The sequence below is a fragment of the Saimiri boliviensis genome, chromosome 4 (genome assembly GCF_048565385.1).
Source record: "Saimiri boliviensis isolate mSaiBol1 chromosome 4, mSaiBol1.pri, whole genome shotgun sequence".
NCBI classification, from domain to species: domain Eukaryota; kingdom Metazoa; phylum Chordata; class Mammalia; order Primates; family Cebidae; genus Saimiri; species Saimiri boliviensis.
The window spans coordinates 30,665,492-30,689,778 of NC_133452.1; the positions used below are offsets into that span (position 1 = coordinate 30,665,492).

The 24,287-nt window shown below is 41.8% G+C and overlaps 1 protein-coding gene across 1 annotated transcript in view; it reads right to left on the reverse strand.

Annotated features, from left to right (window-relative positions):
* The window catches only part of HECA (hdc homolog, cell cycle regulator), a 46,195-nt gene extending 25,895 nt beyond the window's left edge, over nucleotides 1-20,300 (reverse strand). The window contains exon 1 of the mRNA XM_039467817.2: nucleotides 19,686-20,300. Within this exon, the coding sequence (XP_039323751.1) occupies nucleotides 19,686-19,956 (271 nt within the window). The 5' untranslated portion in view covers nucleotides 19,957-20,300. The remainder of the gene's footprint in view (nucleotides 1-19,685) is intronic.
* Between the last annotated feature and the right edge of the window lie 3,987 nt (nucleotides 20,301-24,287).

Genomic DNA, 24,287 nt, shown 5'->3' on the forward strand with positions numbered 1-24,287 from the left:
TGAGTCATCTGTAGACCACCTGTTCAAAAACGCAACCCACAACTCCTGCTTTCAAAATCTTCTAATAGCTTAACTAATAAGTGATATGATGTCTATATATCCCCTAGATCAGAGTTCCAATGGGGCAGTTTGGCCTGCACTGTGTCTTATTAAACCAGTCAAGAGTTTTTGTTATGGAATGTGAATCAGAATGCTGTTTTGGTGCAGCACACATTCTTTAGGTAGCTAGGATTCCCTCTCAATCCCATTCATACGCAGTCTGTCTTCCATATCTGTGGGTGCCACATCCGTGGACTCAGCCAATTGTCAATGGAAAATATTCAGGGGGAAAAAAAAAGATGGTTGTTTCTGTATTGAACATACACAGACTTATTTTTCTTGTCATTATTCTCTAAATACAGTATAACAACTATTTACTTAACATTTACATTCCTTTGAAAGATACCAGGAGCTAGGGAAAGGGGGTGGGGCCAACACAAGTTAAAATACCACGAGCTCACTTGTTATTATGATTTAGTCATCTATTGAAAGAAGACTCTTAGAATTACTACAAGCCTTTGGTTAACTTCCGAAGTTGTGAAACAGTTGATTTTGGTAATTCTTGTCAGTGTTCTCATTGCTTTTATGAAAGAGCAAATTTCTGGAGGCCCTTACTCTACCATCCCAGAAGTTCAACTTAATAAAAATTTAAGCTTATACACATATATTGTTATAGAAAAATAGAGGCGCGGAGAGAGATCCAAGATGGCTGATTACTAGCAGCTCGGGATTGTAGCTCCCAGTGAAAGCACAAAGAACGAGAGGACGCCACACCTTCACATGAATTCTTGTTGCTCACGCACCAGGAGATTCCCAGCGGAGAAGCCCCACCGGTCGCCAGTGCGACTCTTGTGACCTGCGAGGCAGTTTTGCCGGTGCCTCGGAGCGTCAGTTCTTGGTGCAGAGTCAGAAAAGCACCATCAATCTTAACGCCGCTGATTTAGTCGGCGCAGTGGGTTGCTGAGATTTCGGCGCTGAGAATCAATAAGTTGGACGTCCACTCGGAAACCCATTTACAAAGACGGTAATTATAAAGACCACAGATGGATAAATCTACAACGAAGGGAAGAAAACAGCCAAAAAAGGCTGAGAATACCCAAGATCAGAATGCCTCTCCCTCAGCAGGGGATCACAGTTCCTCATCAGCAACGAAACAAGGCCTGATGGAGAACGAGTGTGTTCCAATTACAGAAGCAGGCTTCAAAATGTGGATAATAAGAAACTTCTGTGAATTAAAAGAACTTGTTCAAACCCAATCTAAAGAAACAAAGCATTTTGAAAAAAGGTCTGACGAAACGTTAACAAGAATACACAATTTAGAGAGGAATATAAGTGAATTGATGGAGCTGAAAAACACAATACGAGAACTACGTGAAGTATGCACAAGTTTTAACAGCCGAATTGATCAAGCAGAAGAAAGGATATCAGAGGTCGAAGACCAACTCAATGAAATAAAACAAGAAGACAAGATTAGAGAAAAAAGGATAAAAAGGAACGAGCAAAGTCTCCAAGAAATATGGGACTATGTGAAAAGACCTAATCTACGCTTGATAGGTGTACCTGAATGTGACGAAGAGAATGAATCCAAGCTGGAAAACATGCTTTAGGATATTATTCAGGAAAATTTCCCCAACCTAGTAAGGCAGGATAATATACAACTCCAGGTAATACAGAGAACACCACAAAGATATTCCTCAAGAGGAGCAACTCCAAGGCACATAATCGTCAGATTCACCAGGGTTGAAATGAAGGAGAAAATACTAAGGGCAGCCAGAGAGAAAGGTCAGGTTACCCACAAAGGGAAGCCTATCAGACTTACAGCAGATCTCTCAGCAGAAACCCTATAAGCCAGAATAGAGTGGGGACCAATATTCAACATCCTTAAATAAAAGAACTTTCAGCCAAGAATTTCACATCCAGCCAAACTAAGCTTCATAAGTGAAGGAAAAATAAAGTTTTTTGTGAACAAGCAAGCACTCAGAGATTTCATCACCACCAGGCCTGCTTTACAAGAGCTTCTGAAAGAAGCACTACACATAGAAAGGAACAAACAGTATCAGCCTTTCTAAAAAATACCAAAAAGAGCATCAATATAATGAAGAATTTACATCAACTAATGGGCAAAATAGCCAGCTAATATTAAATGGCAGTATTAAACTCACATATATCATTATTAATTCTAAATTTAAATTGACTAAATCCCCCAATCCAAAGACAGACAGGCAATTTGAATAAAAAACTAAAACCCATCTTTATGCTGCATCCAGACCTATCTCATATTCAGGGATACACAAAGACTCCAAACAAGGGATGGAGAAAGATTTACCAACCAAACAGAGAGCTAAAATATATAAATAAAAAGCAGAAGTTACCATTTTTGCCTTCTGATAAAATAGTTGTTAAAGCCACAAAGATCAAAAGAAGCAAAGAAGGACATTATATAACGATAAAAGGATCAATGCAACAAGAAGAGCTAAAGATCCTAAATATATACGCACCCAATACAGGAATACCCAGACATACAAGACTAATAAAGAGACTTAGACTCCCACACAGTAATAGTGGGAGACTTCAACATTAATATTAGACAGATCAATGAGACAGAAAATTAACAACGATATCCAGGACTTGAACTCAAATCTGGAACAAGTAAACGTAATTAACATTTATAGAACTCTCCACTTTAAATACACAAAATATACACTCTTATCAGCACCACATCATATCAACTTAGCAGTTTAAACGAAATGTTGGCTGGCTCCTTGTTTGTTATTCTCTTCCCTCATTTTCTTTCATGTCTCCATTATTAAGGACAATTATAGGCGTACCCATATTTAGACTGCATTCTAGCCCGGGCAATAAAGCAATACCCCCATCCTCTCTCCCTCTTCCTCTTTCTCCCTCTTCTTTATTCTTTTTCTTATTATTAAAAAAAGAAAAGAAAAGAAAAGAAAAATATACCATGATTAATAAAAGGACAATACCCTGTCTTAGGATCAAATTCTGAGTACAAACTGAATGGAAATAGTGGCTCATGCCTGTTAATCCCAGCACTTTGGGAGGCTAAGGCAGGAGGATCAACTGAGGTCAGGAGTAACCAGCCTGACCAACATGGTGAAATCCTATCTCTACTAAAAATACAGAAATTAGCTGGGCATGGTGGCACATGCCATGGTAATCCCAGCTACTTGGAGGCTAAGGTAGGAGAATCGCTTGAACCTGAGAGGCAGAGATTGCAGTGAGCTGGGATTGTGCCACTGCACTCCAGCCTGGGTGACAAGAACGCAAAATTCCAACTTGGAAAAAAAAATTCTATTTTTTTAAATGGATGATAATGGTTACCAAGTTACTATGATAACTAGGATTTTGTTTGCATAAAGGTAAATGACAATGTTTATAATAAACTGGAAACTGTATCCTCAGCATCTGTTTAAGCCTTTAAAAACCAGTGTGACAACTTAAAAATGTAGAAGAATGCTGTTTTTTTTTTTTTCTAACTCTCTTAGGAGATACACAGCAAAAAAGTTTGATTGAAACCTTCAAAAGGACATTCTGAAAACTTGACTATGATCATGTCATATACACATTCAGAAACCTCAGAAACTCAGACTAATGCTCCAAGTTCTTGGATCATCTTCAAGGAGCTCCATACTTAGGCTCTAGCCTTGCTTTTCCATCTGATCACTAGGTAGGCCACAAGTCAAGTCTCTGCTTCAGCCTTGGCCCATCTCTGTGACTATAACATGGAAATGAGATGAGAAGAAACAGGAGCAGATGAAGAGGCTAACTGCAGCCCACTGATGCTCCACACTGTACCTCAAATTCACAGGGTATTTAAGAATCATTTCCTATACATGACTATGTACCCACAAAACTTAAAAATTAAAAAAAAATGTTTTAAGAATCATTTCCTGATTAACTGGCAAGTATTATTTAAATGAAAACTCAAACGGTTTTAATATAAATTTCCTTAAATATTTTTAAGACCTTTTCTCTATGAAAAAAATAAAGACACTAAGCACCACACATAAAGGAAGGCTAGTACTTACAAAAATATTTTGTCTACTTGTTTTAATTCGTATAGGAGCTACAGTGAGCTCACTTAAGCTTATCTGCCTTAACCTTTGATTTAATTTAACCTCCCTTATGTTATTTTAGTGTGTGAAGCTGCTCCAAAGTGAGCAGCAAATTGAGCACAAGGCCATTACATTCAGTTAAACATGTTTTTCTTTGCTTAGATTAGGATTTAAATACAAAACTTTTACTTAGGCAAACCACTCTGTCAAAATAAACATGGAAGCTTCACACACACACATACACACCCAGCTCTTCAACTACAGTTAACAACTTGGGCTTTTTAACACTCTCTTAATATATTTAGTCTATTCTCCTAGACTCACCCTTTCCTTACTTTGAATTAAAACCCCCAAGTCTACCCAGCCTGAGATTCAAACTAATAAAAAATTACAGGCTTCTGGCTGGCTGCGGTGGCTCCCGCCTGCAATCACAGCAGTTTGCGAGGGTGAGGCAGGTAGATCATGAGGTCAGGGGATCGAGATCATCCTACCCAACACAGTGAAATCCCTTCTGTACTAAAAATACAAAAATTAGCCAAGCATGGCAGTGTGTGCCTGTGGCCTCCAGTTACTCAGGAGCCTGAGGCAGGAGAATCGCTTGAACCTGGGAGGCTGAGGTTGCAGTGAGCCAAGATCACGTCACTAAACTCCAGCCTGGGCAAAAGAGAAAAACTCTGTCTCAAAAAAAAAAAAAAAAAATTACAGGCTTCTATTTTACCTATTTTTTTCAATTCTGGTTCTGATACTCTGATATCAGTAAGAAATCACATCATTAATGGCTATAAAGTAGAAGAGTCATAATTTCCTTGTCTAATAGAAGCCATGTCAATACCCAAAAGAACACAGACCCAGAATATGCCTGGTTTAGGCTGAACATCAGGATGAAGATAATGGTGTCATAGTTTATCCTAAATGTTTCTTAGAAGTATCAAAGTTTCACAGAATAGAAATTGGACAATCACTTTGGTCCAGATTCCACAAACTCTTTTTGAGCACAGGGAGGCTCCCTCGGTGATGTGCCCAAGACCATGTAGCCAGTAAGTGGCCTTCTCTCTTGTATTTCCATTCACACTGCACATAGGACAATCAAGAGCACAGAGCCAGCTTATTTGGAGAGATAGTGACCCCACAGCTTTGTGTGACCAGATTGTAGTATAAGAATAGTGTCTTATTCAAAAAGTTCAATACTCATATTAATCCTTAGAGTACTTAAAAAGTAGGTAAAAAATAGCAAAAACTGCAAATTACTTTTGCGCCGACCTAATACAAGTACTTTAAAAAGTACTTAAACTCAATTACAGTATAAAGGTTTCCTGACTCCAATCTTTGCACCTTAAAAATAACGACAAGAAGGTCAATCTGCTTTAGTTAATAGAACTGCTAAACTCGAAAGAGGAGGATTTTCCTTAGAAAGAATGTAAAGAAACATCATTCTCTCAGTATGGAGATATTAAGTAGCAGAAAAACCATTGCCAGAGAGAAACAGAAGTTCAGCCTGCCTTGCCTGCATTCTGTTTGGGTTTAACAGATTTGAGTTAACATCCCAACTCCCAAGATGATTTTAAGACCACTGTATTTAAATCAGTAAAATCTCAGCACGAGGTAGCTAAATTCACTTCTTTACCCTATCCATACCCTTAAATAAATGTAATCCTTATACTCCTTTGTTTTCCACAGGCCTTTTCTGTCCTGCTGAACTTCCTGAAATATACTCTTTCTGCTCCCTGCTTTCCTTCCAAATAACCTGGTAAAATGCTTTATAGTGATTACCCTGGCAGTCATTCTACTAGGTTCTGGGGAGAAAAGACAAAGCTTTTGCCTGGGGCCACACTGCCCAGCCTATTTCTGAAAAGCTGCATCAGCAACCAACAGGCAAGTTAGAGAATCTGTTGCAACAAGCAACAAGGAAAAACCTGTCAAAGAAGAGGGCATGTCTAAGTCTTACCCATACCTCAGTAAAAATGAAAACTAGACTCAACAGTCAGTCATGACCATGTCTTAGCCTAGCAGTTCACCATATACACAAACTTGAAGCAACTTGCTATAATATGATTTGATTTCAAGAGACTATCTCATAAAATGTTCTAAGGAAAACTAAGTAAACTTACAATTACAGACTCCCATTGATAGTTTAAGCTAGTGATATTTTAACTAAACATTCATTCCTTTTACAATTACTAACTTTTGTGGCACACAATTATAATTTTATAGTATGACCATTCTCAAAGACTCAAAACTGTTCATTTCAAAACCAGAAGGGAAGAATAATGTAACATTTGCGAAGAGTTACCAAAAAAAACTAAAACTGATTTCCTACCATAAGACAATTTGTTATATTAAATGTGATTATACTCAACATGTGAAATTATATTCTAAACGAATTCTAACTCATATGGCCAAAATTCATCAAGAAAATATTTAAAATTAATTCGATAAAAATTATTCAAAGTCATCTTGTTGATCATCTTTTTTCTTTATTTTTTTAGCCCCAGTCCCACCCTAAAAATTATCTTTAGATCACATATATCACAGAACATTAAAACATAAGTTGAGGAAAACTGATTTATTCCAAAGTCAAAAATTTCAAATTTGAGTATCTCTCATGGATGAAGCTAACAAATTGTTTTCTCTCGACCTAACCCCAAGAAAGATCATGATTCCATATAAAATGTTGATACATACATATGACTTGTATTTCATACCCACAGAAACTGTTTGGATAAAATCCACAATATGGTTTGATAAATTCACAATTCTATCACCTGATTTAAAATGCAAAACCTAACAGGGAAGTAAGGAAATCATGAAAGTCTGGTGAACATTTCAAAACGCTTTTACAAAAACATGCAAACTTCTACTCCGCGTGGTCCCAGAGGCAGGTAAAGAGGAGAAAGCAGAAAAGCCTGAAGTGAATCAAAATATAAACTATGTGAAGCGTAATTACAAATCCAGATGCACACTGCAAATCATGCAGTACAACAGGCCAAAAGCAAGGCTCTGCTAACCAAATGGTTAAAATCTAAGTGAACTCTGCTGTTATAACAAAATCAGGAGAGCTTGGAAATAGGATTGATCCATAGATCACAACAAAACAATCCCAAAGTCAGCTATACTCACACTGGTGAAAGAACCCTCCCGCAGGCTTCTGTTGCCTCAGTTTCTCCCCACTATGGGGTCAGAAAGGCTGTTGCAGCAGCAGCTCCAGAAGGTATGATTCAAAAAACTGGGCTTGCCCTGAGACCAGCAGGAGAATGAATACTACAGATTCCCTGGGCAAAATCTGCACAGCAAGAGCTCCCAGATCCAAACTTTCAGAGAAACCAAAGCCTCCCCCCAAAGCAGCAGAATACAGATTTGGAAGACCAGCATTCACTGCAAACTCCCTGGGGGAAAGCCAAGGTCTGCACTGATTCTTCCAACAAATCAGTGTGTGCATTCATCACTGGCTGGGAAGCAGCCACACTACCACATCACAGAGAACCAAAAACTTACCTAGAAAAAACTAAAATCCCCAAATGATGGCACGACGATTTGCTTTTCCAAACAGCCCTACGGTTTGCAAACAGCTTGTCACAAACAATATCACGTTATCTTCACTTTCTGCAGATACAATTTGGGCTTAGCAAGGTTCGGCGGCCTTGCAAAACCTGTGTCTCCCAAATCTCAGACTCTTTAGAACAGGAATGAGTTTGGAAGCCTCTTCCAAATCAGACATCTGAGAAGGCACAGAAGCTGCCTGGATCAGCATGATGCATGATGTGTGAATAAACTCTTGGTTCAATTGAGTGCTATGTTCTCATTTTATTAATATACACATGTAATTTCAGTTCAAGTGCCAGAAGGAGGAAAATGAGAACTTTCTGATTCAGCATTTAAGTTTGTTATCATGAGCAAGTTACGGGCAATTTGGCCTTAAGAGGCCTCAGTTTGCAGCCCGGTTCTTGAGAAGAGGTAATTACAAGTAAATAATAAATCTTTATCTACAAGTGTCAAAGTCCTATATAGCTGGAAAAAAAACTACAAGGGATTTTAGAAATGTGCAAGACGGGTATTGAGCACTGGAGCTCAGCTTTTGACTGCACAGCAGTGAGTGGGTAGAGACTCAGAGAGGAGGTAAGGGAGGGCAGCAAGAGTTGCAACCAATTTTTTTTTCTTTTTGAGACAGTCTTGCTCTAATGCCCAGACTGGAGTTCAGAGGCATGATCTCAGCTCACCGCCTCAGCTTCCTAAGTAGCTGGGATTACGGGCATGCTCCACCATGCCCAGCTAATTTTTGTATTTTTAGTAGAGACATGGGGTTTCATCATGTTGGCCAGATTGGTCTCAAACTCTTGACCTCAAGTGATCCACCTGCCTCGCCATCCCAAAGTGCTGGGATTACAGGCGTGAGTCACTGTGCCCAGCCAGTTGCAACCAATTTTGAGAAACAGAGGCTTCCAAATGAAAAAGTAAACACAACCTCATAAATATAATAGCATTACTGTATACAGGTATACAAATGAACTCAAAGCTGCTAACTTTATGCCATGCCCAAACTGCTTCGCCTACAAGTAATTTCACAACTTTCCTCACACTCCCTTACCTTTATAGAGGTTCCACTTCTATGTGGAAGTTAATGTAATAATACAAAACTGTAAAATTTCTAACCAGTAAAGACAATGATAAACAAGGCTGAAAAACAAACAATAAACTAGGGAAAGCATATGTCAAAAAGTATCCTGAATATAGACTTTGTGAAAATCAGTAAGAACACAAACACCCTGTAAGTAAGATAGACAAAAATCACAAACAAGAAAAAACACAAATGATCCATATACATATAAGAAGATATTCACTGACAATCCAACAAATGCAAATGTAACAACAAGATGTGATTTTTCATCCATCTGATTGGCAAAGATTAAAATAGTTATCGAAATTTACATTACAGAGTATGAAGAAACTGCGTCACCACTAATGGTGTAAACTGGCAAACCTCGTCCTTAGGAGCAGTTTGATAATATGTATCAAAGCAGTGATCCTACTTCTAGGACTTTATCCTAAAGATAATCACATGCTAGTTATGAACTCTGGTCCATTAAGAACAGGAAGTGCCAGTTCAAATGTTCACACCCTCCCAAGCCGACACCAGGAAGTCCTTCTGTGACAGGAGGATTAGATCGACATACATGTACAATGTGTGAGTAAAGTGCTTCCCTGGTCAAGTATTTTCTTGTTTTACAAACTTAATTTCAGTTCAAGTACCAGAATGACAAGCATAAAGCTTTTTTCTTTTCTTTTTTTAAGATGGAGTTTTGCTCTTGCCCAGGCTGGAGTGCAGTGGCGTGATCTCGGCTCACTGCAACCTCTGCCTTCTGGGTTGAAGCGATTCTCATGCCTCAACCTCCCGAGTACTGGGATTACAGGTGTCCACCACCACGCCCAGCTAATTTTCGTATTTTTGGTAGAGATGGGGTTTCACCATGTTGGCCAGGCTGGTCTCGAACTTCTGACCTCAGGTGATCCACCTGCTTCAGTCTCCCAAAGTGCTGGGATTACAGGATGAGCCACCGTGCCCAGAGAGCTTTTTTCATTTTTTCAGACAGCATCTTGCTCTGTCGCCCAGGCTAGACACAGCTCACTACAGCCCCTTCCTCCTAGGCTCAAGCAATCCTCCCACCTCAGCCTCCCGAGAGCTGGGACTACAGCCATGTACCACCATGTCTAGCTAATTTTTGTATTTGTGAAGAGGTAGGGTTTCACCATGTTGCCCAGGCTGATCTCGAACTCCTGGACTCAAGCGTTTCGCCCACCTCAGCCTCCCAAAGTGCTGGGATTACAGGTATGAAACACTATGCCCGACCCATAAGACCTTTTAAAAGTAATGTAAATGTCCCTATTCAGTATAAAAACAGTATTGGTGTAATAAAAACAGTATTGATGTTTTTATATTGAATTTAAGTCCTCTCCTTTAAAAACCTGCATATAGTTTTTCATTATTTATATACATGTGTGTGAGTCAGGACAGACCCAACATCAACAAAAATCCAACTATATAGCATGGGGGTCAGGCACACTTCCCTACAGCCAAGCCTTTTCTGCAGGAAGGGAAGGCCATCTCTGAAGCTTAGAGTCCTCATACTCAAATGTAGAATGCAGATGTCACACGTGACTCCTATTAAGCTCTCAAAAAGGGGAGCTGTGGCATCTTTACTGTTCCTGTCACCAGGAATGGCTGCTTCTCCCTTCTGTGAGTTGTACAGCCCCAACACACCAATCACCCAGGAATCTTCCCTAATTTGCTTCTGCACTGCAGCACATCACCTTCACTACTAAAAGTAAATGCCTAACACAGTGGAACTGTATCATCACTGAGGTAAAGAAAGTCACTGTGGCAGGTAGGCACTGCCTAGTAAGAACAGATCCAAGGAGCTGGAAACCATATGGAAGAATTATTTGAGCTTCCCTATGTTTCAGGCATGTACGACTCTGCCTCTGCAGGGCAATTCTTATTTCTCAATGCCAGGCCCTCTTCGCGGCTTCCGGCAGCACTGCTCTAGGCTCTCCGTGTCTGTTCATTGACACCCATCACCAGCCATCTCAGGTTCCCACTCTCAGATTACAGACTGTACCCACTGCCAATCAAAAATAGCCAGAACTTAGGCCAGGCGCAGTCACTCACGCCTGTAATCCCAGCACTTTGGAAGGCCGAGGCGGGTGGATCACAGGTTGGAAGATTGAAACCAGCCTGGTCAACATGATGAAACCCCGTCTCTACTAAAAATACAAAAACATTAGCTGGGCATGGTGACGCACACCTGTATTCCCAGCTACTTGGGAAGCTGAGGCAGGAGAATTGCTTGAACCCAGGAGGTGGAGATTGCAGTGAGCTGAGACTGAGCCACTGCACTACAGCCTGGGTGCCAGTGCAAGACTCCATCTCAAAAAAAAAAAAAAAAAAAAGAGAAAGAAGAAAAAAAAATAGCCAGAACTTGTTTTTGTACATTTCTGTTTCCACTTCTGCCCACAGCTGTGTTAGGCATAACAGCTAGTGTGTTATTTTAATAAGAAGTTGTGTTATACTAAATATTATACTGAAATAAGCACCGCACTCAGGAGTGTTCATTTATAAAACAAAAACAAAGCTTGTGATTCAGTTTCAGTTCAAGACTCTCCTGAGATGACTTTATAACTTGAAGGGACAGGATCTAAAGTATAATCAAACCTATGCTTACCCCTAGGGACAAATATACATTTTAAATGTGGCAAGTAGCTACTTAACTTACATGAGCAATTTGATACCTTACCAGAATTTCCCTCACCAGAATTTATTGTTTTAAAAACTGATAAGATGCTGACAAAAATAAAATGACAAAACAAGATAATTAGTACAACTAGGCACAGAGATACACACTTTTTACCAAGGTATGAAAAATAAACCACAGGGACAAGGCCCTACCTCTACAGAAAATCTCACCTGCTCAGATGGTCCCAATCCCTCCCCTTGGCATCTAGTTCTCTGATGTTAACCTCAATCAGTAACCTCACATGGCTCGGACGGCACAGGGTTGCTGCCCACAATTAAGACAGGCTTTCCATACAGCAGTCTTGGATCCTGCAACACTGTCATCCTGCCGGGCAGAAAAGCGGCATGTGCCATGTGCCCACTGCTTCACTGAAAAACCACAATTGAGGGTCCATGGCAGGCTCCACCTCCAATCCTTTATTAGTATTAAAAGATACTAATTCTGTAAAAATATATAATTTTACAAACTTGTCAACAACCTATGATTACCCCCTTCTCAAATGCAGCTGACCATGTCCTTGCTTATAAACCTAAGTGGACGGTTCTTCACTTGCTACAAAACATCCAGCTTTGACTGGCCCAGCCCCCTTTCCAGCCTCCAGTCCTACCATGGTACCTCACACTGGCCACATCAAACTCCTGGACCAACCAAAACTCAAGGCCCTCTGTCATCTCCCTCTGTTTGGAACATCCTTCCTCTATCTTTAGAATTCACTGTCTCTCTTCCTTTAAGATTCAGCTCAAAAGTCCCTCCTCCAGGAGACATCATTTTCTCCAATGGGTACCCACAGTCCATTATCATGGCTCCTGTTGTTCCCATGTCTCTCTGCCAGCTTCACAGTGAGTCCTTGAGGGTTTGGATTCTGATGCCCCCAAGTATAATTTAACATTGTACTTCTCAGTCATAGGAGACAGTAGGTAAGTAACAAATGTGTAAACGGATGAGTGCATAAACAATGAATGAGGATCTAATGGATGAACTCTCCAATAGTTTTCTAGAGAAAGGGAAGGGTCTTTTGCTTAATTCTCAGTAACACTAAGCCCTGGCTGATCCCCCAAAGTACATCCTAGGCTCCTCACCTCCTACAACTCCACATACTCATTTGACTTCTCCATCTTCAAATCCAATACTTACATTTAACCCAATATTTTGCCACTCATACACTCCTGCTTTTTCACAGCTGTCCTTATTTAATACATGTAATAACTTATTTGCATTTATTTCTATATAAGGAAGATGTACCCATTTTTACATGTTGCTTTTTGTTTGCTGATTTTTAGCTAAATCATCTGATTTTTTCCCCAGTAAACTATGATAAGAAAGAGAAGATAGGGGAAGAGTAGATAATCATTTTGAGTCAAAGCAGTCCTTGAATAAAAACTTGTGGCCAGGCGCGGTGGCTCACGTCTGTAATCCCAGCACTTTGGGAGGCCCAGACGGGTGGATCACGAGGTCAAGAGATCGAGACCATCCTGGTCAACATGGTGAAACCCTGTCTCTACTAAAAATACAAAAAAAATTAGCTGGGCATGGTGGCACAAGCCTATAGTCCCAGCTACTCGGAAGGCTGAGGCAGGAGAGTTGCCTGAACCCAGGAGGCGGAGGTTGTGGTGAGCAGAGATCACGCCATTGCACTCCAGCCTGGGTAACAAGAGCAAAACTCTGTCTCAAAAAAAAAAACAAACAAAAAAAAACTTACACCATACTATAGTATTTTTCCACATTAACCTAATGTCTCTCAGGGTCTGTTCTCAACAGCACAACGGCTTAACAAGTTTTTTAGTTGGATAAAGTTGAACAAACCACAAAATTTACAAAGCTGTTGTTGACAAAGCTCATTTCTGCCAGGCCCTGTGCCAAAGTCTTTCAGATATATTATTTTTCTTCAAAAAAAAAACACCCCAAAGGATTGCATTTAGAAAATGGAGACAGAGAAAGCTTAAATAACTTGCCCCAAAGCCACTTCGCTAGTAAGTTATGGCAACTAGGTTTACACCCAGACCTGAAGTACCCAGTCTTTTTCACTAAAACTTTAAAAACTCCAGATCTTACTTCAGTAGATTAGAATCATGATGCAGACAGAATTTCAAAGGTCTATGCTTTCATCTTCACTAACTCTATCACCAGTTACTAAAATATTGTTTACCATTACTACTGTTTTTTGTTTTTTTTTTTTGAGACAAAGTCTCACTGTGTCACCCAGGCTGGAGTACAACGATGTGATCTCAGCTCCCTGCAACCTCCGCCTCCAGGGTTCAAGTGATTCTCCTGCCTCAGCCTCCTGAGTAGCTGGGATTACAGGCGTCCACCACCACACCTGGCTAATTTCTATATTTCTAGTAGAGATGGGATTTCACCATGTTGGTCAGGCTGGTCTCGAACGCTTGACCTCGTAATCCACCTGCCTAGGCCTCCCAAAGTGCTGAAATTACAGGTGTGAGCCACTGCGCCCGGCCACCATTACTACTTTTTAAAATCTCTGTTTACCACCAAATCACTAAAGACCACGAAAGTCCCCAGTGGAAATACATCCAGCCTTGCAAACTCCCCCTAGGTATAAAAGCATCTGCTCCAGATTCTGGATGCAAATGGGGCCCTCCAGTTGCTGAGACATTTTGGGGTACCAGCAACTCTCCAGCATGCCTTTAAAACAACCAGAAAATGATGAAGCCAAGGGGAAAAGCACTCAGACCACAGCAATGTCAAACTGGTACGGCCTTTCTATAGGGCAATCTGTCAGCATGTATTAAAAATCATAAAAAATATGCACATCCTTTGACACAGCAAGTCCACAGGGAAGAATTTTTCCTAAGTGCATGCTATGGTTTGAATGTTTGTGTCCCTCCAAGATTCATGCTGAAACTTCTTCTCCAGTGCAACAGTTTCAAGAGGTGGAGTCTTTAGAAGGTGTTTAGGCCATGAGGGTTCCCATGAATGGGATTAGAGCCCCCATAAAGTGCTTAAGGGAACAATTTCATCCCTTTCACCTTTTCGGTCATGTGAGGATGCTGTAAGAAAACACCTCCAATGGAATAGGCTCTCACCGGCTACAGAATCTGCTGGCATTGTGACCATGGACTTCCCAGCTTCTAGAACTGTGAGAAATACATTTCTATTATTTATAAATTATCCAGACTGAGGTATTTTGTTGTAGCAGCAGAAACAAACTAAAACATGAACTAAGTAAGTAAGTGGACAAATGCCCAGAGATATATGAATAAGAAGCTAAAAGTAAACCAATAGTGGAATGATCAAATTTCCAAGGCACAGACAAATGATGATACACCTGTATATTTATTGCTCTGCTAAAATGTCCACGAAGTATTCTAAGTGTAAAAATCAGATTATAAAATATATGATCTTTTTGCAGAAACTATACACGTACTTTGAAAAGTTTTGTGAGAAAAAAATTTAAAGGCTGCAAGAATATATATCAAAATATTAATAATGTTGATCTCTAAGTGGTGGAATTATGTGTTTAACCAGAAAGGCAAAGAAAACTTTTTTTCTACAATGTTTATTTTATTACTGGTAAAATAATAAAATAACACAGTATTTTCAAATAAATAAAGCCCTTAAAATGCCAAAAAGTTGGTGATCAAAATTAGGACAGATTTTTTTTTTTCTGTAAAGAATCTCTTCTGATACCTTCAAGTGTTTTAAATTATTCATAGCTAAAAGCCTGAAGTAAACTCATAGGAGGATTAAGCTGCAAGAGATTTTCCCATTTTATCTCCCATTTTTAATTCTCCGTGGAATAAAATATGTTCTTGGACTTACAGGAAAACTGACATTGAAGGTTTAGTTTCTGGAACTTAAGGACAGGTCACAGATCCTATAACAAGTAAAGAATGAGAGAAAGACAAGACTGCGAATAGAGCACCATGAGCAGAGCACACAGAGTTCTTCACTTTAATACACAAAGTGTACAGAAAGAATCTTCGATGCATGAGGCAGCATTTTCAACAGACAACATCCGAAGGAGGCAAATACTTCTTGAGACCCGAAAAACTGACTTCTAGGTAAGGCAAGAAAATGTTTTCTAAGATCACGATGGTGCGCTATATACCTTACATCCTTAACAGATGCTCCTTGATTTGAAAATAAACAGCAAGCATTTTTCATTTTCTTTCTGATGGATATACATAATTTAAATGTAGTAGAATTAAAGTAAACATCTAAAAAGAAACTATTTAAAATATACTACAAACCTAGGTTATAAAAAGTGTATTTAGTGGCCTAAATATGCAACAGAATACAAATCCTGTATATAGGGAACAGGTGGTACTCCAAAAAAAAAAACCTACTTGTAAACAGATATATGGAATTCAGAATGCATTTTCCCATGGAAACATTGTTATAATGGTGGTTAATTCTCCGTTTTCTCCACAATGCCTATTTAGCTGTTCGTGAGAAACATTTATCCCACATCTGAGTTTTATGTGAATGGTACTGGTGGTCTAAGTGAAGACACCCATAATGCTAGCGGAATAAGAATGGCTCTTTCACTCAGAGCTGAAGCCTGTCAGCTGAGTCCCTCTCCATAAAGGTTTCCACATAAAGAGATGCCATCCTCAAGGTCATACTCTCTTCCTTGGGGGAGAGCCCAAGTCCAAATGACCAGTCCACTGGAAGTCGGGGGAGTGTGTGGAAGAAGGCCCTGCCCCTATTGTTTAAGGTGAGATAACTCTGAAAGGCCATCCCACCTCCAGAGCTCCCCAAGAGAGGATCAACTAGGGTCTCTGTTACAGAAGCATCACAGTTCAACTCCTGCCTCTGCCCAATCCTGCTTCCTTCCCTCCTCCACTAGGAATGATGCTAAGAGCACCCTCCAGTAAACCTCCAGCACATGTATCTCTGCTCACACTATTTCCAGGATCTAAGACAAACAGCTAACACTTCATAAGCTGGTAGTGTAAGTTAGACACTGTTCTAATGTATGTAATCTATTTAAATACATTTACTAGATAGATATAGATATTTTACTACATCTATATGAGTAGGTACGCTAATCCCATTTTACATAAGCAGAAACAAAGGTTCAGAAAAGCTAAATGACTTGCCCAAGGTCATGTGGCAAGTAATTTGAGGAGCCAGGATTTGAATCTAGGTCCACCAAACGCAAAGCCAATCACTATGCAAATGAACTCCATTTGTAGAAACAGTTCCATGCATTAAGGCAGACTCTACAGCCCACGGGCTCTGGTGGCAAGTCAGTAATAAGTGGAGTGATGAACCATAGTCATCCAATAACAGGAATTTATAAAAGTACTTAAGATCCAGGACCATCGAAAATTAGGTATACTATAATCAGGGTTTCAAATATTTTTAGGCCTGAAGCAAAAATGTAGAGGCCTAATGGAACCACCATGAAACTACATATCTACTTTTTGATTATTAGATTCTAAATATAACCTTTGGCTATCTTGTCTACCTACAGTGAAAATGCAAACAGTATGGGCAGACAGATGTTTACTATGTAGGAAAAGGATGGAGGGCTCTTTTACTCCAATCCCTGAAAACAAGCCTCATAAACTAGTATCTAATAAATTTCTTATGAGAGGTACAATATCCTTATAATTCATAGTAACTTAAGATACATAACTGCAACCAGTTCCACTTCTTAAACTACAACTATACCATAGCTTCTCCAAGCTCTCCCTAGCTAGTCATCTCCTTTTATAGAGTATTTGTTTATGCCCACTTGACAAACTGAACAGCTAAGAGCTAATATTGCCCTGTCCTGGTGGTCACACTGCCCAAGAGCTAGAAGACACAAAACAATTCTATAAACTCCAAACAACTACAAATAAACACTATTAATTTTAAGTGAAATCATTAAGTTTGCATGTTTGCAGATATAGATAGCTGACCTGAACAGTGAAAACAAACTATTTAAAAGTTTTCAAAGAATACTAAGTACCTCCTTTCTGGGAATAACTACTTGATTTGTTTGCAATATTCGTAATTATAAAATCTAATGTCACAGTTAAGCAAAAAACTGAAATACACTTAAAATGCTACTAATAATAATGTTAACACTAAAAATTCAAACATTGGTCCTTAGTTGATTTTGAAGGTTTACATGTCTCTTGCGCCTTTCTTTAAAATTTTACCAATAATACCTCTCCCACACCTCTCCCTTATAAAGTATAGCTTTAAAGAGCCAAACAGAAACAAAGGAATTTGTAATTTCCTTATTCATTGATTTTGCACACAGGAGTCCTTAGCATCCAAGCTCAGTTACCATTAACTGCAGAATTGCAGTGAGGGGTTCTTCAAATTAAGGTGAACCATTCACGAAGACTTCACACAATGTCAGAACCAAGAACTGGGCATCATAAAATTCCGCTCACTCCTCTTCATATAAGTTATATTCTCTGACCCTGACTATGAGAATTTTGGCCCATTCCTTTTTCTCCCCCACTTTCACCTGATAAAATAAGCTCCTAATCAGAAACATAGCGTCACACAGACATACACTTGCTGTGCTGCTAAATATTCTTGAGTTTGCCACTTCAGAAAATAACCCTCGCTCAGTTTGATATGTACAAACTAGAAAGTACAAGTAGCCTAAGAAAAAAATTTCTTCACGCCACCCTGAAGTGGTCTAATCTTTTGGAGCAAGAAAAAAAGGAAACGGCAAACTTGAAGCTTCACAAAGGCCAAAGAAAAGGTGGGCAGAGCAAACCAAAACCACCACCAGAACAGGAATGCAAGCTCCCTGAGGACCAGGATGTCTCCTCCTGATTACCGCTGGATCCCTTAGTATTGAACACAGTACCTGTAACACTGCAGGTGGTTAATCTTTTTTGAATGAATAAATGAAAGCTGTCATCATTGTTCATGAACCCTGTGAGAAACTTGAGGTTCATTATATACGTAACCTTTAAAATAACAAGAACTAGGAGCATAATAGGGAAGAGACACTCCAAGCCTCCCAATAACACTAGGAGAGAGCCAGGGTAATTTCTTTTCAAGTTTACAAACAAGGAAATTGAGGCTCAGAAGACTGACCTTTCCAAGATGACGAAGCTCTAAATGGCTGAGCCACGAGTCTGTCCCACCCAGAGTGTGAGCACCTTTCTCTCTGCCACATCAATACCAAAATGAAGGTTAAAGCCAGGAGAAAAACAAAAGAACCTGAAGAACACAGGCTGCCCAAAACTTGTATTCTCAAACATTCTCAAATGTGGCAAGTTTGTTCCTGAAAATAAATAAATAAATCTCCCTATTTCAATATTGCCGAGACACAGCCAACGGGGCCTACAGTTCTAACAGGCTACATTCAGCCGCCTCTGTTCAGAGCACCGTGGGCTGCTTATAAGTGCAGGTGCCCTGTTTAAAAAGTGGCTCATCTACACAAAGAACAGCTTCAAAAGCTAAAGCTGTAAATTAAAAGCCATATATAAAAATTCCAATCACCCTTCATTAAAATACCTACATCATCTTCCTGGAAAAAGTGCCTGACTAAAGGAATTCAAAGAACTGTCCAAATAAGTAAAAGTGTTTGCCTAGTAGCACCTTACAACGAAAACCGTGTCTCTGTAGTGAGAATAGAAATCCTGTCACACCTTGGCCAGTTCTTAAGTGCCCCCTCAAAAGGAGCATTCAGGCACTACCTAAGACTATAAGGCTTCCTTCTCAAAATGTTAAGCAGAATGACACAGAGAAAGATTTTTTTTTTTTTAACTCCGGGCTGGGAACGGAAGTCAAGTTCAGATTCTCTTCCTTCCTCAAGCAAGCCAGAGAATTAAAGAGCAAACACACAGGCCCTAAATGTCTCGAGGCCTCCTCACTTGTGGCAATCGACGCAGCAAGCCTGGCTGTGCGGAGAATTAAGGATCTCCTCCTCTTAGGGGGTTATGCGCGGCCTGGGAGCACCAGGAAGAATGAACCGGTGCCTAAGTTTTCAATCGGATCATTCTTCTCAACTTGGGCAGCTCTTTCCTCCCTTCCTTCCTCCCTTCGGCCCGGCACACACGGCGGGGCAATGCCAGCGCGGGCAGCAGGCTGGGCCCCAGGGCAGCGCTGCTGCCGCCGGGCGCCCCTCGGAGTGGGGCTGCCCCCCGCGCGGACACTAGGCAGGGGCTGCAGATCCGTCCCCGCCGCCACTGCCAGGCGTGGGGACCACGAAGGGGCAGCCGCGGCGGGGCGGAGAGGCGGGGTGAGCACTTCCTGACTCTTGCATTGTCCACGCACCACCCACGCCACCCAGGGCCCCGCCACCGCGCCGTCCCCGTCGGGGAGGAAGTTGGCGCTCGCCCCGCCAACCCCTTCTTACCGTTCTTGGCATCGCCCGCGGCTGCAGCCCCCGCGGCGGCCGCGGCGTTCGCGGCGCCAGTCCCCGCGCCTCCGGCGCCCGCCGCGCCCCCGGTGCCCGGCGCGCCTGCCGCCGCCGCCCCGCAGCCTGCCGCCGCCGCCAGGGCCCCCCCGGCCGCCGCTCCTGCCGCGCCCGCCGCTGCCAGGGCCCCGGCTCCATTTTCCTGCTCGTCGCCGCTGCTGTTGGCGCGTTTGTTTTTGCGGCCCCCTTTGCTGTTTTTGGGGTTGGGCATCTCGCTCGCGGGCGTCCAGGTAGGTGCCCGGCGTCAGCGAAGGCGACTCCCAGCGGCGCGGCCGCTCCCGGCCCTGCGCGGAGCCGGCTCCGGGAAAGAACGGAGGGCGCAAGCCTGCGGTCCCTCAGCGCCCGTCTAGCCGCGCGGCCCGTGCCGCGCCATGCGGGCCGCCGCGCCCTCTCCGGCTTCCTGGAGCCGGCGCGCGGCCACCCGAGGCTCGCAGCCGCGCGGGCGCCGTGGGCCCGGGGCACGAGCTAGACGCTCCCGAGCCGGAGAGAAAAGGCGGGTCTCCGGCTTGTTTTGATTCGGCTGCGCTGACACGCTCTGGGCCCACCCCGTCTCGTGACGACACTGGGGATTCGGCCTGGCCGCGCCCACCAGGTGACTTCACGGCTGGCGGCACCGCCCGCGTGACGTCACGCCTGCGCGGGGCCGGCCCACGTCGAGTGACGTCATCGAGGCGTCCCCACCCCGGGCCTCCTGGGGTCCCCGGCGTTAGGCGTTCGCGGCAGCCGTTCTTGACTTGCTCCACGCGCCAGTGCGGTGGCATGTGGAGTTCTTCGGTGGCCTCCTGACCTTAATGTAATTGAGGCTTAGAACAGTATGGTCTGGAAAAATAAGCTGTGTGACTAGAGCAAGAATGGAAAACAAAGGATTTTCGATTCATAACCCATTCAAAGGTTATGCCATTCAGTATCAGTAATTAAAGAAACAGGGTGAGCCGGGCGCGGTGGCCCAGGCTTGTAATCCCAGCACTTTGGGAGGCTGAGGTGGGCGGATCACCTGAGATCGGGAGTTCGAGACCAGCTTGACCAACATGGAGAAACCCCGTCTCTACCAAAAATACAAAATTAGCCGGGCGTGGAGGCACTTGCCTGTAATCTCAGCTACTCGGGAGGCTGAGGCAGGAGAATCACTTGAACCTGGAAGGCAGAGGTTGTGGTGAGCCAATCAGAGGCTCAAGTGGAGTTACAAAGGTTACATTTCTGTGCAAACATCTGATTGGTTGCAAGAAGGTGAGGGTTTGCAAATGGAGTATATTCTGACCCTCTTGTTACTTAGGCGTGGAAAATTAGGGTTTTCCTTTCAATGTAGTTGTAGGAAGTTGGAGGCGAAAGGGCCTTAGGTTCCCTGCCTCCAGACCCTCTTCCTGCGGAATTGTGAACTACAGAGATACAGACAGGAAAGTATAAGACACAGTACCGTCTCCACATTCAGGTAATGGCAGGGAAATCTGGGAGCTCTGGGCAACCGTAGCAGAGTGCGTAACAGAGCCTGGAGCAGCAAGCAGGAACCCTGGATACTCAGGGAAATTGCTGGCTGGACTGTTTAGTAGAAAAAAAATGATGAAACTTTTAACTGCCTAATATATATTAGAGGATAGTGAGCCTTTAGAAGGCCCTATTGATGGATAGATATTTTGTGCTTATACTTTCATGTCTATTTCTCCCCCTATCTTGAAATTCTCTAAGTGCTAGGAGAGCAGGGATTGTGCCTAGCTCTCTAATGCTGCAGAGTCTAACATAAAGCTCGACCCACAGTAAGTATTCAATAAAAATTTGTTGCATGGAAGATACCTAAAGCACTCTTCTTCTGGCTACATTTTTCTGAACCTTAAAGTCTCAGCTAAATCATCAATTCTCTAGGAAATCTCTGACAACCCCAAACTAGACTTGTACCCATATGCTCCCTGCACCTTCCTCACCACACAGCTTACACACTGGGATATTGCTTTGGTGGCAATATTGCTTTCCGCAACCAATCAGACCAATCGTGGGCAACCACTTCATTTACTTGAGGTGAGCATGAAGTGGCCAGTGGGAAACCTCCAGCGGGTATTTGGACCCAGGAAGATTCTGTATCTGAGCCCTTGAGCCACTGCTGGGGCCGCTTCCACACTGTGAAGTGTACTTTCATTCTCAGTAAATCCCTGCTTTCTTCTTTCCTTGCTTTGCTGGGCGTTTCGTCCAGCTGTTTGTTCAAAACGCCAAGAACCGGACAACTTGCAGTCAAAACTCTCTAACTGTAATGACACCACCATGACAGAGCCTTTACTGAAGAGCTGAATTAAAGATCACACTATAAAAGGGGACACTGCAAAACTGTCAGCTAAACTAGTCTTTCCTCCACAGTTCGTGAGGAAAGAACCTAATTTATACATTCAACAAATTCATGCTAGCTGTTCTCTGACATGCCCAAGGCAGATAAAATCTGTCTATGGAGGTTTCATTTGAGTGAGAGGGAGATACACAAGAAATAAGTAAACACGTACATTGACAACATGATTAGAGATGAAGGAGGTACGTAACAGGGTGGAACTTCTGACAGGTCTCCTGGGATGGTCTCTGTGGAAGTGATGTATCTGAGCTGAGACCTGAGGGAAGGAAACGAGTTGGCCAAAAAGGCAGAACAGAATTGCAGAAAGAGATCAAGTGGAGCTCTTCCCAGGGGTCCACTGCCCTCAGGTCTGTCTTCACAGGTGTCACCTCATCACCTCCTGCTCATAACGTGGCCACCTATCTTGGAGGACCACTCAGTCCTACTCACAGGAATGGGTTCCCCCCAAGCAGGGACTGCTTCATAGTCCAGGCATCTAGTTACATCCTTGGATGGTGGGTCTTGTTTGAATGAACTGTTTTCATGACCAGACTGTGAAGGCTTCACATCTTCACATTCAGGGCCCTGCTGTTCATCCCCATTATCTGGGAACTCCACCCTGTTATTTTTGTTTGTTTGTTTTTTAGACAGAGTTTTGTTCTTGTTGCCCAGGCTGGAGTGCAATGGCGCTTAATTTCATTATTGATACCACTAGAGGTCTCAAAATATGCTGGTGATGTTAGTTTTGGTGTTTCTTTCCTTTTTTTTTTTTTTTTTTTCCTGTTTGTTGTTGTTGTTTTATAAGTTGTGAAGATGACATTTTAGGTTAGAGTACAAGAAAATAGAGATAATTATTTTCTTGAATAAGCACATTGCTGTCATGCCATATTGGATCACAGTTAGTACCCATGTACCCTGCAGACAGACATTCACACCAGCTGCCTCCCACACCTATATAACTGAGACTTAAGAATTGGAAACTTTCCACAAAAATATCCTAATTGACTCAAAGTACCCAGACATCCAACCAGTTGCTGTTCTGGTTAATTGTGTGAGCCACCTCCTTCTATTCAAACTGAAACAAAATGAAAAGGAGGAAGGAGAAGCTTGCCACTTCTTCCCTGCTCAACCTCGCTAATCTATTTTTAGCTTTAGTCAAATTTGATGCAGAGTCAATAGTTCCGATTTTATTGCTACAAAGACAATATACTAAAATTAAGTTGTTAGGAACAAAATTTAGGTGATGTTAAAGGACTTCATTTCCTATGTTCTATGTAAGGTGTGGAATTACTCAGGAATCCTACTGTCCTACCTCTTTTCCCACCATTTCTGACAGTGAGAGAGAGACAGAGAGAGAGAGACAGAGAGAGAGAGAGAGCGAGCGCATATCAAAAGACAAAAGGTGGCAGGTGGTACAATGGAAACTTGCCCTCAGAAGCTTCCAGAAATATAAAGAACTCCAAAGAACTGAAGAAGCCACTCTGTTCTGTACATCTACACTTGCCTTCTCATTTTTCAATTTCCCTGATTAACTCATGCTCTGAAATAAACTTCAAAAAAATTATACCTCTATCCTAGGTTTCCTTCCCCCAAACCTCACCCACCCTGTCGCTCACTTCTCTGCAAAAACAAAATAAAGCACAGCAACAAATCAAGGGCATCAAAAGCAAACAGTTTACACCTTTGAGAAAGGGGTGGGCTAATCTTCAGGGCTGAAACTGGAATAAGCAGTCATTGTTTCTGTGCCCTAGTTTTGTTCATTTGACCTATTGTGCCTGTCTTCTGAGCTCCTGGGGTCAGCTAAGTTTGGGTCAAGTTTAAAGTACAAAATATATGTGTTAAGGATACTTGAAGACATAGAACATAGGTAAGAAGCCAAATATCGAAATATACCTTGATCCAAAGAATCATAGAGGAACTCAGAAGGAATTCTGCAGATAATACAGTAATGCACACAAGAATATGTCCACAATTGAAACATAAGCTGAAAGGTACTAATGCTTGATCTGCTAAAAAGTCACTTCAAATAAATATACCTGGAGCAATGTATTGTCTTTATGCATCAGTTTTTTTCCTATGGAAATAGCTTCTTCTATGGCCACAGGCTTTCTTTGAGGAATGACAATTGTGATTATAAAAACTTTGAAAAAATGGAATATTAAAGCAAATAATTATTGATTAATAAATTCCATAGACTCTCCCTTTAGGCTGTTCCTGATTACCAATATTAATAG